This window comes from Lacerta agilis, chromosome 2, assembly GCF_009819535.1.
Source record: "Lacerta agilis isolate rLacAgi1 chromosome 2, rLacAgi1.pri, whole genome shotgun sequence".
In the NCBI taxonomy this organism is placed as follows: Eukaryota; Metazoa; Chordata; class Lepidosauria; order Squamata; family Lacertidae; genus Lacerta; species Lacerta agilis.
This window is the reverse complement of record NC_046313.1, coordinates 26,488,081-26,503,871: the sequence shown is the minus strand read 5'-3', so window position 1 is coordinate 26,503,871 and position 15,791 is coordinate 26,488,081. Positions and strand designations below refer to the sequence as shown.

At 40.5% G+C, this 15,791-nt stretch overlaps 1 protein-coding gene across 1 annotated transcript in view; it reads left to right on the top strand.

Annotated features, from left to right (window-relative positions):
* RPTOR (regulatory associated protein of MTOR complex 1) overlaps positions 1-15,791 on the top strand; it is a 312,090-nt gene that overhangs the window by 107,038 nt on the left and 189,261 nt on the right. Inside the window, 1 exon segment of the mRNA XM_033138999.1 lies at positions 2,452-2,598. Within this exon segment, the coding sequence (XP_032994890.1) occupies positions 2,452-2,598 (147 nt within the window).

The following is a 15,791-nucleotide window of genomic DNA, read 5'->3' as shown; positions in this document are numbered from 1 at the left end:
AGGAGATGGACTGGATTTGCATAGGTGGAATGTGAAACATGATATATTTGCCTATCAGAAGGGGAAGTGTGCTTTCTTTCTAACAAAAAAAATAAATAAATAAATAGCAAGCCTCACAAGGGAGGGAGGAAATGCTCTTGCCCTCTGCTTCCAAACAGCTATGTTCTGTACAGCTTGAAGTTTCAAATATTCTAATGCAGAGTAAATGCCACTGTTTTGTTTTAAGATGAATTCTAGAAAATATAACTTCTCCCAGTGGTCCTCTTAGGTGGTGCATTAAAATCCAGTGGCTGCACATTCACTAGCAATTGCACATTCACTAACGGAGTGTCCCTGAGATGCCCTTGGTGGTCGAGCTGTAGTTATGACCTTCTTCTTTTTTAGCTGTAGAATTGTTGCTTCTGATCAGAGGCTCTGCAAATTATCTCTTTGCCCTTCAGTGGAAGACCTGTGAGTTTTCAGTGAGTCTGTGCAAGTCTAAGCACCCATCATTTTCTAGTAGTGCTATATTTATAAGAGATTAAGGATAATATATTCTGATACATAGATTAAAAAGGATAAACCCTTCAGGAAGTATTATTTCTGTCTGATTTGTTTCAGCCAAAAAGCCAGATCTCAGTTGTTTTGTTTAACTAAACAGACTCTATTTTCCACAGGGATCCAAGTGAAAAAGGACTATGTGGCATAGTTTGAATAAGTCACTTTTAAAAAGTTAATCATTAAATTGAGTTGATCTTTTTTTTAAAAAAAGTGTGTGTGTTGGTGTCTGTGTGTGTGCGTGTGTGTGCGCGCACGGAATGCGCGCGCACACACACACACTTCACTCTTTTCTGCCATGCATCCCCCCTTAACTTGATTTTTTAAATTCCTCTTGTCATGTTTTGCATAATGTGGTGGCTAGCTTAATTTTTCAGGACTGCCTTATAAAGCAAGCCTACTTTTTGGATGTTTAATCTAGTCTGACAGATAAAGAGGAACTTAATAAATAAATAATCTGCATTGCATCTATGTTCACTTAGTTGGAATGAGAACTTGCTTTTCATCCTCTGTATATTTAAGCATGAGAAAGAGAGACAATTGCAATGTGTTTCTTCTCTTCTGGCCCCAGATTATATTGCTTTGAGATGGGGCATTTAGGGATCGAAGGTACTATTTGTCTTCAAGGACCTCACTTTGGTACAGTACTTTCAGCACATGTAGGAGGAGAGAGCACCTCAAAAGGATTTGGAGAACATTTATTGGTAAATTCTTCTCCTTCCATTCACCTCTTGCTGCAACAAGACCAATGTTCCACTGCAGTATGATAAATGATTTCCCACTCTTTTGAAGACTTGCAGCGCTCTAAATTTGCTTTGCAACTTGGCAGACAAAGGAAAGCAGCTAATGAGATGCTAATGGATTACACAGAATAAGAAAATTGACATCCTCCCGGCCCCCCTCCCTTGCTTTCTTTTATATTTTATGATTCCATTAAAATCACAATTTTTGACCATAAAGTCAAGAACCCTCAAAGTTGTTATTTTGGCTTTACAGTATTTCAGGTACATGCCAGTGATTTGTATATTAAAGAAAAATGATGCACTGTACCGGGGGGTGGGGCCCAGAAATATTAATGGTTGCTCTTTTTCCTGGTTGCTCTTTTTATAATCTTTGTTAATCACTCAGAAAGTAGCCAAGCAATTCTACAGTACCACAAGTGCACAGAATTTGCAAATTAAGTTAAACTGTAAGGCAGAAACCTATTTCATTACCATTTAAGTAACCGGAAGCTGTTCCACGTTTTCTGATAGGTTAAGCAACTTCATAGGTTATACAATAATTTGATTAAAAGCAGTGGTGATTCATTTACTTGCCAGAGGTCTCAGTTCTATCTTTGTGCTTAGTGTTCAAGGTAACCATAAGTTTGCAAAATTGATTTCCAGATGACAATTCAGTGAGTGAGTGTTCTGAGATAAGATATCTCTCGTTCATCATTCAGGAAACAATGCATTTTCCTTACGAGGGTGTGAATTTATTTTGCTTGGTACAAATATGCATAGGGACATATCCGGTATAAACAGGTAGTAATAGTTAACATATATTATTTTCACACACTGTGTTTGGTAGAATTTCACCTAACATTATAACATGTTCAGCTTATTTCTCAAGTTGGTCCTGACTCTTTTTATGACCACAATCTCTGATACATGCATTATAATAATACATAGTAAGTGACAAGTGAGCAGAATTCAGAGTAAATTTGAGAACATTTTCACACTGGATGAACCCTTGTATTACTTTATGGGAGGGTAAATGATGATGCCATAGCATCGTTTATTTCCACAATATTTGGAATTGTTTCTTAACCCTGAAAACAGAAGTAGCTTGTTTAATCCTTCTGAGTATTGTAGGCAAAGGCTGCTGTTCACTGTGCAGTATAATATACGTATTGTTTATTTTTTTATTTTGCAGAACTATACTCAGTACATCCCATTATCCATATATGATCTACAGACATGGATGGGCAGTCCCTCTATCTTCGTGTATGATTGCTCAAACGCTGGCCTTATTGTCAAATCTTTCAAACAGTTTGCCCTGCAGAGGGAGCAGGAGCTGGAGGTGAGATCTCTTAATGTGGAAATGTGAAATTGTGAGAGAGGGCATTATTCTTTTAGACTTTAATAGGATCAAGTGGGGGAAGGACCATGGGATCACAGCTCATGAGAGCAGATCATACTGTGCTTGATCGAAAGATACGACTAGCAACAAACGTGTAGGAGACTGAGCTGAAAAAAGAAACTAATTTGGGAAGAGTCTTGCAGCTTTAATTTAGTTCTGATTCTGTTTGCTTTCCAACAGTATAACCCTGGCCATTAACAGAACTGTTAATTAAATGATAACATTAATAGAATCTGCTTGTGCCCTAATGGTTTTTACAGAGGAGATGAATGCAAGGTTGAAGTAGGTCTATATATCTCTTACACATTGCGTACTTAGATCTGCATAGAGATCTATTACAGTATCCTTACTCTTGCAACCAAATGTGCAACCGCTAAACTAAATGCTTGAAAGAGTTACAAAGAAGGAACTTGCTGTTGTTGCCATTAATTTTGCAGTGTGAAGAACTGCCCTGGTGTTAATAAAAGGAAACATTTTGTGGTTTTAGTATTAAATTTATTGTGGCAAATGTGAATAGCAGAAGATGAAGCCATTAAATTTAAGAAGCTTTCACTTATGCCTTTGACACTGAGTTTGGCTGAATATTTTCTCTGTACTTTGTAACTGCCAGAGATGCCTTATTAGAAACCAATTTCTTATTTTTATGTTGCTAACTCCTTTCCATCTTTTAAACTCTCACTTTGAATGCTAGAAGCTGAGCCAAACAGATCCAAACGGGATTCTCACTATCAAGGTTATCCATGATTCTAATATTTTACTGAAACAAAACTACATTTTTTTTCAAAGCCAGTCCTAGCATACGTTTATTCATTGACTTCTTTGCCTTTTAATTTCTACATAATAATGGCTGTTGTCTCCCCATAGAATTTGGAGGCATAGTATAATGATTCTACTGCTCCAGCCCATCACAATTTAACTATAATCTTCTTATCTGTTGGAGTTTTCTTTCTCAAATCCTTTCATAATTTAAAATACACAAAAATCTTAGAGATGTGCAGTGACCCAGGTACTTTAATAACCTATTTGTGGTCTCTTGTAGAGCATTACAGTCATACCTCATGTTGCGAACGCTGCAGGTTATGTGTTCTCAGGTTGCGCTCCGCGCCGAACCCGGAAGTACCGGAATGGGTTACTTCCAGGTTTCGGCACATGCAGAGAAGCGCCAAAATGTGTGCACAGATGTGGCGTTGCAGGCGCTGCGGGTTGTGGGTGCTGCGGGTTGTGAACGCGCCTCCCGCACGGATCGTGTTCACAACCCGAGCTTCCACTGTACTGTAGATCAGAGGTGGGCAACCTTCACTCTGTGGGTCCAATTTGGCCTGCCAGGTTGTTTTGAGAAAGCCCCGTCCACCTGTCCATCTATGAGGCAGGTAAGGGCAGGACTTGGCCAAAAGGGGCTTTGGTTGATCAGCCACTGTAACTAGGGAAATGTGTGGAATGGCCTTTGATGCTGACCTACTGTAAAGCTGGGAACAAATCCTTTCTGCGGTGAGGGATAAACAATATCTATACATTGTCTGATGAAAAACATTTTAATATTAACCCACTGGTTTTTGTAAGTTGCTGTTAGATTTGTTTATGGAAAACCTTTGCTCTCTGGCTGCTAATCCAATATTTCCCTCTTGGTGTCTGTTTAGATTGCAATAACCTTCAACCTTCAGCCTTAGCATGCCAAGTAGTGCTGTGGATTAACTGGCTAAGAAATGTGCTTTTCAATTTCAGAGTATATTCTTTATAGGAAATGTTACACATCCTGTTAAAAATGCACACTGCAATTTTTAAAAGTGGATCAAGGATTGCACTTTTTTTAAAATACCAAATGCGCAACAATTTAAAAGTGCACTATAGGTTTCATAATTAACTTAGATTTTGATCTTGGTACTTTATTTTTAATTAAAATGAAGAAATGTCTGTCTCTCTCTGCCTCCCTCCCACCTCCCATTAGGCTTAATATTATTGGCTATTGTTCAGATGGTTGCTTGTATAAATAACGGATATTAAAAAGACAAAACATGTCCATGGTTATCACTTGTAAATATTTATTTTGGTAAATATAAATACTTCCAATTTAGAGGAAGGCAGCCCATGCATTGTGGGGACTGGAGGCTATAAGCTGTATTTATTCAGTGCTTTTTGAAATTTATTTTCTGTGTTCCTTTAAAAAAGGATTGACCTACTGGATTATCGACTCATGGAGTAATTTGACATACTTTTTAAAATTTTGGCCTGTGATAGTAGTAGGGATTAAGGGATTGCCAGATGGTGTGTTGAACTGGCAGTTCAGAAATAGTTGTATAAATGGTGTTTAAAAAAATATGAAATAGTAGCAATGTGAAGCTTATGGTATAGATTGTCCTGTTGCTTCTAACAGTCATTAATCAATGAGCTAAACTGCCTGGGAGGACTCTTCAGTTCAGGATTCTTCTATTCATTTTAGATGTCTTCATAAGTATAGGCCAGTGTTTTCCAAACTTGTGATAGTTTAAGGCTCCCCCTGACCCCCGCCAAATGTAAATGGAATATGAATTTCACTCACATATTAGCTATTGACTACACGTGTAGACCTTTCTCTCTGTTGAGAACTACATCATCTGCTATGATTCATAGGAAACAATTTTTTGCATTATGGGTTTGAATTCATACCACAAGCATGCTCCTATCAGCATTATGAAAAGAAGCTGCTTCCTCTGTGGGTGCAGGTTGGGAATGTTTGCTCTTGTCTTTAAATCTCAATGGGAAGGCTGCAATTAGGAGGAATTCTTCCTCAGCATGAATAGTGCTCCTGAGGGACATGAAGATGAAGGGCAGAAATGCCAGTTCAGTGTTCTGAAAATGTTAAATGCCAATTCAGCTATTTTTGTACTGTTTTGTTAAACCAAAGATGAGAACATCTTCCTTGTTACTCCACTTCTAATCACCCAGAAGGGAAGAGTTCGCTTTTGTAAAATGCCTTGTTGACTTGACAGAATCCCAATGGACATTCCAAAGTTCTGTGTTATGATTCTAGCAATGTTCTGACCCTAAACAAAAGGTGCAATGTGCTATCCAGTGGTGTGCAAACAGTACAGGTGTCCTTTTTCTTTTTCTTTTAAAGTTAATAGGACAGTAGGGCAGTGTTGCAAGAAACCATTACCTCAGATATATTTCTCCTGTCTCCAGTGATGAAACGAGCCATTGAAACAGACAGCCAGTACTAGTTCTTGAGTGGCAAATGGTTCTGAAATCTTCTGACACCAGTAATCTATTCCTCCCCTATAAGTAGCCTGTTGGGAAGGGGGAGATAAGTAAATGAGTGATATATGAGAGAGAGAGTGAGTCAGTCAGTCCATATGAGAGAGAAAAGTGGCACATCCCACTGCCCATGTGGCCCCTGAAGGAGTATCCTGAGAGAATGTGTCCCTACACAGAAAAGTATCCCCAGCCCTTCATTAAGATTTCATGTGGATTTATCCTCTTGAACAGGGACAGCCACCATGGTGGCATCCAGGTACTGTTGGACTGCATTTACTATCATCCCTGAACATTGGCCATGCTGTTCCTGGGTCAGATCTCAAACCCACAAGAAATGGGACCATTCCAGCTGGAAATCAAACCCAAAATCCTATTGGGGGGAACTTTATGGTATCCTTGCTTATAAGCAATATGTTCTACCATCAGAAGCAAAGTCAGAGACTACTTAATTACTTTGTATTTCCATGGTTAATTTATATACCATGATATTTGACATAAGTTGCTCATGAAACCTTGGAATTCAGACTCCAAATATTTCCAATAATCCTTTTGTCCAAGCCCTCTTGAGGTTTGGCCAATGTGCCTTGGCACCCCTTGATGGGTGGCAATCGAAGAGAGAAACTATCTTTGGAATGCCTGCTCTAGGGAAGCCTGTCTGGCACTTGCATCAATGTCTTTTAGACAGGCATAGGCAAACTCGGCACTCCAGATGTTTTGGGACTACAACTCCCATCATTCCTAGCTAACAGGACCAGTGGTCAGGGATGATGGGAGTTGTAGTCCCAAAACATCTGGAGGGCCGGGTTTGCCTTTTAGGCTTGAAGCTTTGCTCATTTTGGGAACTTAATTGAATTGCTGCTGCTGTGTTTTTGTTTTTTTGTATGTTATTTTAATATTTTCAATATTGTACTTTAGTTTTATCTGAATTTTTTTACTGCCCTGGTAACTCAAAATGACTGTTAAAGCTGTGTGGTCCAATTAATAATAAAAGCAGCAGTCTTTATTGTTAAACGTTTGTCTTGACCTCTTCCTCAGACTTATCTTGGCCATTTGAAAACCAGATTGAACATTAGATATAAGGTCTGTTCATGCTGACTCTTAGCAAGTGAACACTGGCAGTTTCAGGGAATATACATGTTGTCTCTCAAGGCTTGACCAGATGCATGACTCCGGGAAAGACTCTGAATCCAAGGCAGGTGCTGGAGCAGTTCAGACAATAAATAGTGTATGTGTTCCAGTCATTTTGCTGCGCTTATTGAGGACTAAAGCCACCCTGTTATAGCTCTCAATTATCTAATTAACTAGCTTCATTGAGTTCAGAGTGTGTCTGTAAACACACCATAATTCTGGATAGCTAAATGAGCTGCTCAAGTGCACTGCTGGAACAAAAGGCTGCTTAATCTTCCTGTGTCATCCCACATAATTGCGTATATCTGAAATGCCTTATTACATGTCAAGAGAAGCTGGAAAGTGGATGGGGTGGAGAATTTGTGCATATCATAGGACCTTGCTTGGGCTGTATATAAATTAATAGTGACATATGAGCCTTAGGTTCTTAGTCTCCCCACATCCCCACAGCCTTATTTTCATGTCCTTTTTTTCAGCCTCTAGGGTATTTTATGTTAGAGCAGTAGAATTTCTTGTGTTTATTCCTTCTCTGTGTGGGAATTAAATGCTACTGTGGGAGTGCTTGTTCCTTTAGCCAGAAGTACGGTACATGACTAACTGCTTCTGATCAGAACTAATGAGATCAAATTTGCAGTTTTGATTTGTTTTCCATCTTCAGCACAGATGAATCTTCGAAGTTACAGTCCAGAGGACTGTTACGGTATATGTCAGTGGTGTGTGGAATTTTCCTAATCTATCATCTTCTGGAAAGAAGAAATTATTCTCCTTTACCTTTGTTAGTACATTGACGTAGAAGATTGGGATGCTGTCGGTTCTGAGAAATCACCAAGCCATGCCAGCATTCAGAATGATGGGAATTGTAGCCTCAAGCCTCCATGTCAAGTACTCTTGACACTATCACTCCAAAGATTCAGCAATTCTTCCCTTGTTCAGAACACACAAAAACAGCACAGTAAAGCCAGTATCTAAACAGCAGCAAGTGAGAGGATCTGAATACACTTGATTTTTCTCCTAAATATGTACTGTATTGGCCCGAATATAAGCCACACTTTTTTCCAAATTCTAACAGTGAAAAGTTAAAGCACGGCTTACATTTGCAACCTTATGCTGCCGGGGAAGCACCGTGGCTCCCCAACCCCCGAAGCAGCCCGGGAGCATGGACCATTGGACCATGGTGCATAGCCCACCCGCTGCTCCCAAACCTCCCCTGAGCTGTCGAGGGGAAGCGGGGGGAGGCTGCCAGCCAAGCAGCATGGCTCCCCCTCCCCAGAGAGGAACGCGGGGCAATGGTGCGCAGCCTGCCTACCGCTCCCAAGCCTCCCCTGGTGCCAGCTTGGGGAGGGAGTGCCGGGAGTGTTGGGAGGTGGTAGTGTCAGGGTGTGGGTTCTGCCCCCCCCCCCCGTTCAGGGCGGTAGAGCTGGGAGGTGGGCTGCACCCGCAAATAAGCCTTGAATTTTAAAGGTGCGGCTTATTTGCGGGTGCATCTTATATTTGGGCCAATACGATATACCGGTGTAGGAAAAAACATACTCAGTTTCGTACACCAATGAAAAACATGTTCAGTGATAGAGGTGTGGAGTCTCAGGTGTCTACTTTGTTTTTTTGTTTTTCCTTTTTATACCGGGGAAAAATAAAGAAGCCTTGTTTGAGTCTGTTTTTGTCCCTAGGCAAATAGATTTTTCTCATAATGAGGAGCCTCTGTGCTTGTTGAGTAGTTGTAGCTCCAACTGCCTGGCAGGCATAGAGCCAAGCCTATGCCACCCTTCTTCAGCTCAGAGTCACCCATTATCTTTTCTCATTAGTCAGTGGCCCTCCATAGAATGAAGATCGCACATGTATCTGTTTTGCTAAATATGCACTTGGAAAGCTGCAGTTTCCAAGTATAGTACACTTCCCTCATCAGAATACACATGTATGACCTTCACAGAGCATATTGTGCACTAATATATGTTGGTTTGCCTATGTGGGAAACATCATGTGTGAAATGGGGACCCGGCCTGAAACAACACGATCCATTCAAACTCAGCATGAAACTGAACACGTTTAATAGAAGTTTAACCTGCTTTTTATGAGAATCTCCTTACCAAGCAGAGAACTGTGTACAATAGTAATATAGACACACTATAGACAAATATTTAAACTTTAAACACCCCAAATCCTAAGAAACAGTGAGCATTAATGTGAAAGAGTCCCCAAGAGTCCTTTGCAAAAAAATAAATAATTCCTGGACCCTAACCAGAGAGTGAAGCTATGTATGCTAGATCACTGACCCATTCACATCTCTGCTACTTGTCACTTGTAATGAATGAGATTATCAGATGTATGTTGTGTCACTGATCTACTGATTAGCTGCCAGGCAGTCAGCTGATTAACAAGGGGAATTGCTGCAGTCTGCAAAGTCTAGAAAAGTCTAGAGAAGCAGCAGAATTGAGGCACAGTAACCATAGTTCCAATCCTATGCACAGTCTAAATAAATCTCAATGTATGTAAGTCCTGCTAGCTTCTGTGCTTTAAGCCAGTGTTTTTCAACCACTGTTCCGTGGCACACTAGTGTGCCGCGAGATATTGTCTGGTGTGCCGTGGGAAAAATTGAAAAATTACTTTATATATAGTCAATATAGGCACAGAGTTAAATTTTTTAACATTTTCTAATGGTGGTGTGCCTCGTGATTTTTTTCATGAAACAAGTGTGCCTTTGCCCAAAAAAGGTTGAAAAACACTGCTTTAAGCGTATAACTCCCTTCAGATTATTTCTGGTGTTTATATATTCAAAATGAAGATTGTTCTAGCCAATGGAAGGCTGCCCAAAGTCAACACTTCTCCTGGAAAGCTGGCAATACTATTCCCTCATCTTAGCCCAGAGCTACTCAACTGATTTTGTTCCATCAGAACACCTTTCCCTCTCAGTTCAAATGCCACAGCTGCTTGGCTGATTCCAGATTCTGAACTGCTAAAAACTCACCAGGTGGTAGCTTCATATTTACAAATAGCAAGGACTTTTACTACAACAAAATAAACCTAGAAGTGCCCCTCCTTTTAGAGGGGGTAGCTAATGTGTTGATTTTGCCTTTAAAAACGTGGTGATCCCTTGCAGAGTTGTGTTTTGCCCCTGCCAGGCACGTGAGCAGGTTTCATATAGGCTACTTTTCAACTAGGATTGCTATGTGCTTTCTAGAAGTGCCTTCATGTATTGATGTTGTTAGTAGCATAATCCAGCAGTTGTCACTACAGTATTTGTGGCATGTGCTTTCAACTTCATTTTGTCTGTCATTAAGCTTCCTGCTTTTGTTGACTGAGCAAAACATTTGCTCTGCATGTTATCTATTGCTTGTTGTTTGGGTGAGTGAGGAAAAAAACTCAAGAATCAGGACTCCCTTGATTCAAGAGTCAAATAGTGCTAGAATTGCACAGTATTGGCTCTTTACATTATGATGGGGGATACTAATTTGCTCACAGATAAATGGATGTGTGTCCCTGTTTTTATAATTACTTTCACTTGAGTAATAAGATATTGGTTAATGTGTAGTAAGTGCATACACTTGTTACAAATCAGCCCTATTATGTGTCTTCTATTTCAAAGTCATCACCTTCAGATTGATCAGAACAATAATGGCCTGGCTCGTAAGTAGTACTCAGCCAGGGTTATTATATCATGGTTTGTTTTGATTTTCTGAATCACGCCTAGCTGTTTAACTATGGTTTGTTAACCACAAACAATGATAATAAGTCATGGTTTATTGTTGGCCTACAATTTGTGGCTTCTTTTATCTATGGCTTGTCTGAGCCCGGTTTTTGCCGGGGAGGGTGGGGTATAAATTATGATGATGATGATGTAAACTATGCAGCTGTCTTTAACCATGGTGTGTTCAGCCATTGCACTCAAGTTGCTCGCCGAGCTACAGATTTGCAAGGAAGGAAGGAATGGAAAAACAAACCACTCCCAAGATGAAGCTGCTCTCTGTAGTGCTTTGCCTGAAGAAGACTTTACTCCGAACTCTGCCTAACAACAGTTGCTTTTCCCTGCTCCACTTCTCCATGACAAGGCCTTTCATAGAATCATAGAGTTGGAAGAGACCACAAGGGCCATCCAGTCCAACCCCCTGCCAAGCAGGAAACACCATCAAAGCATTCCTGACAGATGGCTGTCACGCCTCCGCTTAAAGACCTCCAAAGAAGGAGACTCCACCACACTCCTTGGCAGCAAATTCCACTGTCCAACAGCTCTCACTGTCAGGAAGTTCTTCCTAATGTTTAGGTGGAATCTTCTTTCGTGTAGTTTGAATCCATTGCCCCTTGTCTGCTTCTCTGGAGCAGCAGAAAACAACCTTTCTCCCTCCTCTTCCCGCAAGGCAGGCAGTTTCATATTGTGGTGTAAAGGGACCTCTGTCCAGCTATCATCTATAAAAGGATGAATAAGAAAGCAGCAGTGCACAATGGAACCATGCATAATGATAGCCAAAAGTACTTTGATTAAAAGCTGCTTAGAGGGAAATGAAATAATAGCTTTTGGGGTGGGGGTAATGAATAATGCAGTTAAAATGTTTGCACTTCTGAAAGTAGCACCATGAAATCCTTCTGTCAGTTCCCTCACTGCGAGAAGCAAAACTACAGGGAACCAGGCAGAGGGCCTTCTCGGTAGTGGCGCCCACCCTGTGGAACGCCCTCCCATCAGAAGTCAAGGGAATAAACTACCTGACATTCAGAAAATACCTAAAGGCAGCCCTGTTTAGGGAAGTTTTTAAATTGTGACTTTGTATTTTATTTTGGTATTTGTTGGAGGCCGCCCAGAGTGGCTGGGGAGACCCGGCCAGATGGGCGGGGTATAAATAATAAATTATTATTCTTATTATTATTAGCAGGGTAAGAATAATTTCAATCAGCAGCAAAGCCTGACACCTCCCCCCAATACCCTGATGATTACACTTTGCAACTTAAGGATAATTAGCATCTTTTGTTCAAGAACTTAGAGAACAATTTACTTGGTTCAGGAATGTCGGTTGTTTGACAGTCCCTCACCTGATGTCGGTGTGTGCTTTCATTTGTTTCTGGTTTTCTCAAACAGTGTTTCTATGCTACTGGTAGGGGTTTTTGTTTTTTTGTTTTTTTACGCACACACATTCAAGGGAACCCCAAGGACACATCTGTGAATCTTAGCTATGGCTTGTAAATACCATGAGTTGCAGACACTCTTCACGATGGATGAAGAAACCCAATCCCTTACACCCTTGGAGTCCCAACAACAGATGGCCTCCCAGAGGCTAAGAGCAAATTCTTGGACAGAAGAGAAGGTGGTAGTGGCCATTTCCATATGTCCAAGAGGAACTGGTTCATTGGTATAGGAAGGATGCCGTGTTCACCTGGCTCTCCAAGGAGATGTGCTAGCAAGGATACAATCAGAATGCTGTCTAGTGCAGGAAGAAAATGAATGCCTTCAGAAAGAAGGAAATCACTACCCACAGCAAACACTCAGGAGTGGGGTCCAGGATGATGCTCTCCAGTGATTAGCAGTCTTCTAGACAAGAAAGACGTGACTGCGCTACACCTTAGGGAGTGACAACATTGTTCCCAATCAAGTGTCAGATGGTTGACTCAGCAAAACTTGACATCCAGCAGGCCTTGACAGACAAACCCCTGCCTCCACCTTTGGATTTGAACAGAGTGTCATTCATCCTTTGGAGCATACTCACTCTAGGGATCTCTCAAGGTAAGCTTCCTCCATTCCCAATCTGAAGTCATCTTTGGGATGCTGACTGCCAGAGAAGAACTTACCATCATCTCTGAAGCACCCTCTGTTCTAATTATTTCATTATCCTCTTTCTTACAGGATCTTTAGGTATCATAGATGAATAAGAAGAACCAGAGAAGTGCACTGTCCTTGAGAAACATGCTGAAGAGGAGGCAGCACTAGTCATGAAAAGGAGGCCCACTGACCTAGGTCATCTAGGCTTAGGAACAAGAGGAAGGTGGATCATCAGCAGTTTGCCAAGAATTTAGTTAAAACCACTAAGGGCACTGGAAATAGAATTGCAGAAACTTTTTATGGGCTTGATGACCAAAAACCTCAACAGAGATTTCAGAACTGTCAAGTTTTGACATAGTACTCATGTGAACACATGGCTGAAACCATGGCATCAGCTATGAGAGAATCTGATGCTGTCTTCAAGAGGTGCATGGTACAGAGAGCAGCCTTAAGACTGTATAAAGGTATGCTTCCATTGTGGAGTGCAGTGTGGGTTACATGGCATAGCACCACATGCAAGTTAGCTACCACCTCACCCAAATCCTATTCTTCAGTTTCAGCAGCATCCTCTTACCACCATTAATCTCCCTTGGAACCTTGCAAAGTTGTAAATGTGGAATATTCCCCATAGGAACAAGTCACTTTTCATTGAGTTTGCTTTGTATTACAAGCTTGGTATGGAACAGCACTGCTTGTTATCGTTTGAAAGTCAGGTTAAGGAACTGTTTAAGTAAAGATCGAGCAAAGTGTGGTTGGCGTTACTCCCTTAACAAAAATGCTTAATTCTTTAAGTGAGCCATTATTGTAAGTTATCTCCTTTAAATTAGCAGGTTTAAAATTTACTTTTCTGTAACTGCAGTGGTTTGTAATACCTACTTCTGAAAAGATAGTGGTTTAAGATGCTTACATCTTTAAATGTATAGGGGTAATTAGAAGTTTGCTCTTCAAAACAGTTTTATACTGATGAAAAATATGTACTTTGGTACTTGCTCAACCTTTACTGTTTAAACATGACGAGACCAAAAACATGTATGCAGTCATGTTAATAATGTGTTTTCTCTCTGTCTGTGGGGCAGAGACACTGATCAAGGGTGAGGAGAAGCAACCAGAGGTGGTGATGCCCACAGCTGACTCTCAAAATTCCCAGTGTGCCCTTGGGCTCAAAAATGTTAGCAGCACTTGGCCTTGGGGAACAGACATAGCCATATTGCCTCGCTTTGTTTGCTCTCAGTAACTGTTGTAGTGAAATCTGGTTGGTTGAATGATGACAGCACTGTTACTAGGATAAGAGTGTTTCGAACATCAGTATGTGCAAGCTGTTTGACGTTTCTCTTATTTCTGTCTCTCATTGTGGCTCAGCTTTCATGGCAAACAGGGAATGAACCATTCTCAATTCATAGCAGTGATGTCATCCAGACCTTGGGAGGCAATTTCCTGCTTTGGAGTAGTTTCACTATGTTGGCTCTTCTTCTGGTTACTGAAGTGTTAGGGACTTGCTTTGAAATTTCTCCTGTGACCAACTGCTGTGGAGTGTTCCGAAAAATCGTTTTCTTTTTTCCAAGCTGGATACCATCAAAGGCCCATTTTAAAACTGAGCTTTGAGAAAGGATCCAGACAAACTGCCTACATGCAATCTTAGCAGTTAAAGAAGACCTTTCATTTCTTTTTCTCTCTGTGTATTCATTTTCCCATAAGGATTCTTTCCCTTCTGCCCCGTTCCCTCAGGCATAATGTTTTATCTTCTTGCAATTCTCCTTTTTATTTCTAATTTGCATATGAATATGAGTAAGGGCTAGTTTATACAGACCTTTCCTAGCTAATTAATATTTCTGATCTCCATTGTGGAGGTTTGGAAGCACTATTTCAGCTCACATTTGTAATTTGGAACAATTGCTTCCCTGCAGCCAGAATTTTAACACCAGAAATCCCATGAGATACCAGAAACTTATTTTTTCACTCTCTCGGAGAGACACTGTGCATCAGATATAGACAGTTTCATGAAAGGCTGTTAAACTGGTTTTCAGTATGGTTTCTTTCTAAGCATTTTCAAATGATGACAGAGAAGTTTTTCTTTCATAATAATTTTCAGCCAATTAATATTTATACTGTTGAGCTACTTCAGGTTATAATAGCACTATTCATGAATGAGGTGGTGATATCTACAGTAGTTCATTGAATGGCCAATTTGGTGGTTCAGTCTTTTGTTGAGCATCCTATAGAAACTTGCACTCAAACAACATCTTTATACAGTGGTACCTCAGGTTACATACGCTAACCCAGAAATAACGCTTCAGGTTAAGAACTTTGCTTCAGGATAAGAACAGAAATTGTGCTCTGGTGGCGCAGCGGCAGCGGGAAGTCCCGTTAGCTAAAGTGGTGCTTCGTGTTAAGAACAGTTTCAGATTAAGAACGGACCTCCGGAACGAATTAAGTGCTTAACCTGAGGTACCACTGTAATGGGAATTGGATCAAATTATCATAGTCTCAAATTAAACAAATTGATCTTGGAGTTTTTTTAAAAAAAAAATCAGGGTGACGAAGGAAAAAGGAATAGAGACGACATGGATCTGTCTTAGGCATTATGGTATGATGATGGCGCTAACAAAGAGGGTTCAAGGGATTCAATCCAACTGACTGATCTTTAAATGCGTTCCTCATTTTTTCCCTAATGCTTTCCTAATGCTTTTTTTTAGGCCTTCTCCACAACAAAATATGCAAAAACAAACAAACACAAACCTTTCTGTTGAAAGCGAAGTAAAATTAACGCTGAATTTATATTTTATTTTGTGATTTGTAATATGCTGCTTTATTGTGTATTGTTGTAACTTCATGGTTTATTGTCTATTAGCCAGCTTGGGCACTGAAGATGGGTAGGTGGAATGCAAAAATATTATATTAAATAACATACCACTTAAGGCACCTGAACAGCCTGTATTCTGGGCTTCATTCCTAAACCCTATCTTGGTTTTCAGTTGTCTGTGTGGCCGATATAGGCAGAAGTTCAGGCTGTGCAGCTCGTGCAGCCACCTTCCTG